An 8,107-nucleotide genomic window follows, 5' to 3' on the forward strand; every position below is an offset into this window, starting at 1 on the left:
CTGTAAACAAAAATCAAAATTGTATTAAAAATGGTATATTTTTAATAATAAATAGTACGATAAATAATTGATCTCGTAAAAAAGTATTTTTACAATAAATATAATTAACACCTTAGTTAAATGTAATGTTGCTAATTTATCATTTGTTATTTACACAATAGGGTTTATTCAATCTTTTTATATGTCTGACTTTATATTTGAAAAGTTTATAATTAGTATCTAAATAAATATTATAAAAATAAAGGCCAATATACAAATAATTAATAATCATTAATGCAATTTAATACTTGCATCGTGCATCAACTCTCTTCTGATTTCCGCTTCGTCCAACTCCGAACCGAGATCTGTATGGTCTGTATCGTAAAGAGGCTCCGCGGCTCTCGAGAGCGAACCCAATGAGTCTCGGGCTGATGCAAGTGATCCAGTGACCGTGGGGAGTACTCCTGCTTCGATTCCAGACTCCATGGAGGTGTTCGCTGAAAGGACAGTGGCGACGGGAGGTGCGCGGACGTCACCGCCACCGCCGCAGCCACTGCCCACCCACACGGACATTCTACTTGCAACACCATCCACGCGGCGACGTTCGATTTATAAATTTAAAACTAATTATTGCTTACAAATTTGGCATCATTTGGCACTTCGTTTCTACTAAACCATGATACTCTACTTGTTGATGTTATATAAAGAGGAAGTTTAATTTTGGACAGGTATGGACCGAAATTTTACTGTACGTTATGGACAGTTTATTTGGACTTTGTGATCAATTGTGACGTTAGGTGTAGATAGACCAAAAAATAAGATAAGGCACGATATTCGATTAAGCTCTATCCAGCGTCTTGTGCGCCTGAAACAAAAAAGACGCAACGTATTAATAACGTCCAGTAAACACCAAAATAAGGTACTGTATAAATCATACGTTCAGATATCATATATGATTATTAGCATATAAAGCTTAGGGAAGAAAGTTCCAACGTTTTGTTCGCATTTGATTTTTTATTTCGATATTTATAATGCAAAATTCCAAAACAATACCTACTAGAACTAAACAATTAAAAATAGTTTTATTTTAAAGTAGGTATAGTATAAAAGTAACATTGACTACAAATATGATATTTTAGAAAAAGCTAATAAGAGGAAAGCGCATCGGTCCAAAGGGGAAGAGCCCTTAACGTTGCCATGGCAACGTGCCGCAGATTCATTATTTCATTCACCGTTCAACACCCCCCTTGTTAAAGCACGTGCAAAATCAAGATAGTTTACGTGACCACTTAAAAAAATTTACCAACTTTTGTTTTTAGCTTCCAAATAGCGTTATCCAAATACATTTTATAATCAAAATGCCAAATACCGACCACCCAGTAGGTTTACAGATGATTGCCCATTTTAATTCAAATTAGCCAAGGTGACCTAAGCGATACATTCAAATGTTACGTTTACATTGAAAATCATAACATCATAAAAAATATACAATTCTCTAAATAACGTCATATAATATTATTATAAAAATTGAATAGTTATACATTTTGTTTACATTCAAATTTTGACAACAAGTAGTAATATGATCTATTACTCAATTAACCACTTACCGTTATTCTACAATTGGTCACTCACTATCATAAGGGGAACTTCACAATGTATCGCATTTCTAAATATTTGTAGTAGGACATTTCGTGTCAAGATCTCATTAAGTTTACGATTGCAGACATTAAGGACACGTCAAAACATGTCGTGTAACGTTGAAAGTGAGAATGGCGTCCACATTTTCGCGCATGCGTATATAAAAATCATTCCTCGGGGAGATGAAGTAATTAATAACTTCATAAATACTTAAGATACAGGTTGCTCAACATCTCAATGAGTCAATTGTCTACCTTATTATCGTTTCATGATTCATATTAATTTCACTCGAATAAAAAAATTATCCTTATAAATTTTAAGAGCAACATCTTATTGCTCCAAAAAAGGTATAATGCTTGGAAAGGCGGTATTTGAACTTATAAAAATCAACTTATAAGTATGTACCGAGAAAATCTTATTAAAATAGAGCTATTAAGAGATACATAATTAAGTATCACATTTAATATATAGTTATTGTATCTATATCATAGTATTACGAATTTCTTGTTATAATAACCATTTTAGTGAGTAGAAATATATAATAGAACAATAATATATTTCTAGCTGTAAGATATTTATGAGTTGTTACTGTACTGTCACCATTAAATAGATTTAAAATTTATCAAAAGCTCAGCAGAAATTTCATAATTAAATTGCAATAAGTCAAATCTTGAACCTATATTATCAGGTTGTATTCTATCAATATAAATTATTTAATTTGATAAAAAATTGTAATAATATTGTAATTTTTAAAAGCTATCAAATATACATCAAATTTTTATACGTAATTTTTCTATTTTTCAGTCTAGATACATGTCGTTTTTCAATGTAATTGTTTTATTTATTTGAAAATATAAATATGAATCATAATTTTTACTCTTATAACATTAGTAATTTGCAACTAAACGCAGAACACTATCGTAAAATATTAGATTGTCATATTATAATAACTAATTATTGCCTATTTTAAATATAACAATTATTAGTAATACAAATAAATTATTACAAATAGTCAGGTTTCCAAAATTTACAAGTAAAATGCAAAGTGAATTCTTACAGAATAACAATGAAGATATCTTGGTGTTTGTTATGATGTCAAGTGTCAAATACTATTTGCAGTCAGTTGTCACTTGTCAGTGCAACCTGTCGTCTGTCAATAAACTTTCAAATGTGAAATGTAAATGTAAATTTATTTTGTGGAAATCTTATGGAACTGTGACGTATTTTATTATTATCACATCTAATTACTATGCCTACAGGCCGCGCTGTTTTGTTATTACGACGTTTGTCGACAGGTGATAATAGATTAAAAAATATTAATTTAAACCACCACACTTCAAAGGAGTCTTTATTTATAAACCCGGTGTGCTTGAATCGGTATTTAAGCTTTAGCAAAAGGTAAAAAGTTCAAATGATTATATAATACTTAAGTCAAAATATAATTTTTGTTTATTTTCGTACAAGATACAAGATAAGCTACATTATACCTATTAATAGATTGGAAGTGTTGATATGTGACCTTGTTTTGTTTTGATTGTTTATAACATGGCATTCTGATTCATGTAAGTAATCGATATAAAATTATAGCATAGAATTAATAAAAAACATTGTATGTGAATGTAATTTATAAATTTATGGCTAAAAGTAGTTATAGGAATCTATAACAAACTATATTTACAGTAAAAAAATAAAAACGTGGTTTTATAGTTATCACTAAGAAAGATAAAATTTGGTTTGAAGTTTAAAAGTATTTCAATTTTTAATGAATAATGCTACAAAGATATTTTATTTTGTTTTAAATAACATAAAAGCCAGCAAAAAGGTAAACTATTTTTTAATATTATTTACATGTCATTCAATTTTATTAAACTTGAAGATGATAAAATGGCCACTGAAATATACACACCTTATTGCTAATATGTATGGCAATTAATAAACTGATTTCAGCATTCTACATATAATGATAAATATTTGTGCTGTATTAAATATTTTTCATAATAGTATTGATTTAGTATTCAATAATATTGATGAAATATTGCCAAGCATTTATATTAAAACACATAAATGAATATTATTGGAACTTTAATTTAGTTTTAAAATTAAATGTATAAACACAAAATTTTACCAAATATCTTTTCTAATCCCTTTGTCAATCACAGGATTAGAATTAAATTACTAAAGGATTTTTATTCAATGCTAATCAGCATTACGGGTGTGTCATATGACTTGCTATGCTTGGTTTGCTACTAAGGTTGCCTGAAACAAATCCACCAAAAAAATTATTTCCAAAGATTGCATCAGTCTAACTAGTATGCCAAAAATTCAATGTACTAAGGGCATGCAAATGATGATGCCATTTTTGATTAAATGCATATTTAATCTTCATATAAATGAAAATGAATACTTTCTATTTTATATTCTGAGATTTTATATTGTTAATAGCATAGAGGTAAACTTTTGGACACTGATTGTGAAAGTATAATGGTTTTTAAAAGTACCATCAACATATAATAGTGGTGGTGGCATGGAAATTGTATGGTATATTTATTTAAGCAAATATTAGGCTTTCAATTTATATTGCATACTAGCCAGTAGCTAGTGTATTACAAAAAATAATAATAATCAAAAGACAAAGCCATGATCCACAATACACATTGATCAAAAGGTTTAATCAAAAAATGGTACAAGAATTATCTTGTTCACTAGTGAGAGCTTAAAAGCATTAAAAAAATTACCAAAAAATAAAACTACTTTTATTTATTTAAATATTAAATGCATCTTAAATTTTTAGATTTTCTTCATTTGGACAAACTCATCTGTTGCCACCACAACTAACAAGAAGTATCAGTGATAGTGTAATTAAAATGGCTTCGGGTAATACTGATTCTAACCAAGCTGCAAATCCAAAACATACAAACAGATTGATTACTGAAAAATCACCATATTTATTACAACATGCTCACAATCCAGTGGACTGGTATCCATGGTGCCAAGAAGCTATAGATAAAGCTAAAGAAGAAAACAAACTTATATTTCTTTCCGTGGGATATTCTACATGTCACTGGTGTCATGTTATGGAAAAAGAATCTTTTGAAAATGAAGACGTTGCAAAGGTTATGAATGAGCATTTTATTAACATAAAAGTTGATCGTGAAGAAAGGCCAGATTTGGATCGGGTTTACATGCTATTCATCATGGCAACTCAGGGAGGTGGAGGGTGGCCTATGTCAGTTTTTCTTACACCTGATTTACGGCCAGTAACAGGTGGCACTTATTTTCCGCCAGAAGATCGGTGGGGACGCCCAGGTTTTAAAACAATCTTGTTGTCTTTAGCCAAAAAGTGGAAAGATAACCAGGCTCAGTTTCTTGAAGCTAGTAGCAATATTATAGATGCTTTAGAAAATATCTCTAAAGTAGATGTGGGGAATACATCCATACCCGGCGAAGTAACGTGGAATAAATGTGTACGACGTTACATGACGTCATTTGAACCAGAATTTGGTGGATTCGGGACAGCACCAAAATTTCCTCAAGCTTCCATACTTAATTTTTTATTTCATTTCTACGCAAGGGACAAAAATAATGCAGAAGGAAAAAAGTGCTTAGAAATGTGCCTACATACATTAACTAAAATTGCTAAAGGCGGCATTCACGACCACGTATCCAGTGGATTCGCTCGTTACTCTGTAGATAATGATTGGCATGTTCCGCATTTTGAAAAGATGCTTTATGATCAAGCCCAATTAATGGTTGCTTACACTGATGCCTATCTGGCAACTAAGAATGAGTTTTTTGCAGAAGTTGTCCGTGACATAGTTAAATATGTAAACAGAGATTTACGACATGAATTAGGGGGTTATTACAGTGCAGAAGATGCAGATTCGTATCCCACATTTGGCGCATTACAAAAGAGAGAAGGAGCATTTTGTGTGTGGGAGTATAACGAACTGGAATCTCTACTGGGACATAAAACAATTGGAGCTCTATCTTATTTAGAAATATTTTGTGATTATTTCAGTGTAGAAGAAAATGGTAATATATCACCTGACAGTGACCCTCACGAAGAGCTTACAAATAAAAATGTTCTCATTGTATATGGAAGTAAAGAAGAAACTATGTCGAAATTCGGCCTTACTCTAGATCAATTTAATGAAGTAATATCTGACTGTATCAATATATTGTACGAAGAGCGGTTAAAGAGGCCAAGGCCACATTTAGATACTAAAATTCTGTGCTCTTGGAATGGACTAATACTTGCTGGCTTATCGCAGGCTGGTCAAGGCTTAGGCGAAAAAAGCTTCGTAGAAGATGCAATTAAAACTGCGCAATTCGTCAAAGAACACCTCTTTGATCGTAACACTAACACTCTCCTTCATTCTTGTTATAAATCTGACGATGGAAACATTGTTCAAACGTAAGTTGTTGTTTTGAACAAAATATTTAAAGAGACGGGTACATTTAAACAGTACTAATAAATATGTACCGGTTTCAGTAATCAGCCTATTCAAGGATTTTTGGACGACTACGCTTTTCTAATTAAGGGTTTGCTGGACTTGTATGAAGCATCTCTTGATTTAAATTGGCTTAATTGGGCACGTGAATTGCAAATGAAGCAGAATGAGTTATTCTGGGACGATCAAAATGGAGGATATTTCACATGTTCTACTGAGGATAATACCGTCGTTCTAAGGTTAAAAGAAGGTAATATAGCTTTGCGATTTTTTTTGTTTCACGTCTGAAGACGATATCGCATATATTTTGACAATATAAGAAATATTCATCATTTTCATTTTATAAATTGGTTACACTTTTTACAGATCAAGACGGTGCAGAGCCATCGGGCAACAGTGTTTCATGTCACAACTTGCTACGTCTGGCAGCTTATGCAGACAAAAGCGCTATGTCCCAAGGAGGTGAACTAGAGAAAGGAATGGCAAAAAAAATATTAATGGCCTTTTCAAAGCGTTTAAATGATACGCCTACAGCTCTGCCTGAAATGATGTCTGCGCTCATGTTCTATAATGATTCTCCTACACAGGTATGAACTATTTATTATATTACTTTAATCATATTGATTAGAAGTCACGTACACGTTAATCGTTTACCTTCATAGAATATTCATATAGTTTTTATCAGAAATACAATTTATCCAACTAGTTTTTTCGCTGCTTGTATGTAGACATGTTAAAATTTAATTTGAAGTAAATAAATTAATAATATTAAACTCTTCTGATAAAGCAATACTTGTTTATAAATATTGATCGCTCATATTTTTTCAAAGGACATCTGCCAGAATATTATGTAAAATACAATTGTATTATGTGGATGTGTCAAGTAATTAAAAGTATCAATTTTACATATTTCAGGTTTTAATAGCGGGCGGTTGCTCGGACCCGCGCACGTTGGAGTTGGTGCGCGTGGTGCGCTCGCGCCTGCTGCCGGGCCGAGTGCTCGCCGTGGCCGACCCAGCCACGGACTCGCCCGCCGGTATGTCCGACATACGTGAGTCCTTTCGCTACTGACGTAGAGTTAGTGATTCATTTGATTATCATTATATTATCATTACTCATAATATATATAATCTATAATTAATTAAAAGTTCCGCAGGCACTTTGGTATCTGTTTAAAATTAAAAGCTTTTAATGTAAAGGCATCGCATTGAACCAAGGGAATCCAGACTTTTTTTAACTATGACGTCTGTTATAGTTTTTTTTTTATATGAACATTCGATATGAACTCCTGCACTAGTATTTAGCCAATACGAGTTTTATGTGTGTGTGTGTGTGTGTGCGTGTGTAGTGCTGGCGCGCGTGCGCAGTGCGGGCGACGTGCCGACGGCGTACGTGTGCCGGCGCTACGCGTGCTCGCTGCCCGTCACAGACAGCAAGCAGCTCGGCGACTTGCTCGACGAGTAGCGTATCAAGGGAGGACTGCGAGATACTGAATCCTTTGACATTGTTTTATTTACGTATGTATATGTTTTCAAAGAAAATATTTGTTCTCATAGATTTTATTTCAGTATTTGTTGTGATTTTTTGTTCTTTTGTTTCAAGAATTCTCGTTTTCTAGTTATTTTGGATTGAGTGGGTCGAAGTGTAATTGTTAACTTTTGAAATAAAATTTTAAAGTTTAACATATTTCATGTCATATTACAGATACGGGTACGTATCTCTTGTCAACATAAAATGTTGTTGATTTTATGCAATGACAATAAATATTATGTCATTATAATACAAAAAAAAAAAAACAATAATTTTATTGTGAGAAAACAATTTAAATAAAAAGTAAAATAAATATTGACAATTATTATATATATATATATATATATGTTCAAATTCGATTACTCAATCAAAACATTGGTAAATTTTAAGAAAGTTAACCTTTGACAATAACCAAAATAACTGTGAATAAATGTTTAAGACGGTTTTTAACTGTAGAATTCTGGGATGGTTTGCCGTTCTCGGTGAAACTACGTTTATAAACTAGGAAG

At 32.0% G+C, this 8,107-nt stretch overlaps 1 protein-coding gene across 3 annotated transcripts; it reads left to right on the forward strand.

Annotated features, from left to right (window-relative positions):
• Positions 1–2,745: 2,745 nt before the first annotated feature.
• LOC124529714 (spermatogenesis-associated protein 20) lies at positions 2,746–7,871 on the forward strand. Of its 3 annotated transcripts, none has more exons than XM_047103594.1 (6): positions 2,746–3,015; positions 4,409–6,031; positions 6,110–6,318; positions 6,435–6,655; positions 6,984–7,119; positions 7,417–7,871. In XM_047103594.1, the coding sequence occupies exons 1-6, from the start codon at positions 2,867–2,869 to the stop codon at positions 7,530–7,532; spliced, it is 2,454 nt and encodes an 817-aa protein (XP_046959550.1). In that variant the 5' UTR covers positions 2,746–2,866; the 3' UTR covers positions 7,533–7,871. The 3 variants fall into 3 exon arrangements, with proteins under 3 accessions (XP_046959550.1, XP_046959551.1, XP_046959552.1); XM_047103595.1 differs by having other exon boundaries at positions 6,984–7,104; XM_047103596.1 differs by having other exon boundaries at positions 2,971–3,179.
• Positions 7,872–8,107: the final 236 nt, after the last annotated feature.

This window comes from Vanessa cardui, chromosome 5 (assembly GCF_905220365.1).
Source record: "Vanessa cardui chromosome 5, ilVanCard2.1, whole genome shotgun sequence".
Taxonomy (NCBI): domain Eukaryota; kingdom Metazoa; phylum Arthropoda; class Insecta; order Lepidoptera; family Nymphalidae; genus Vanessa; species Vanessa cardui.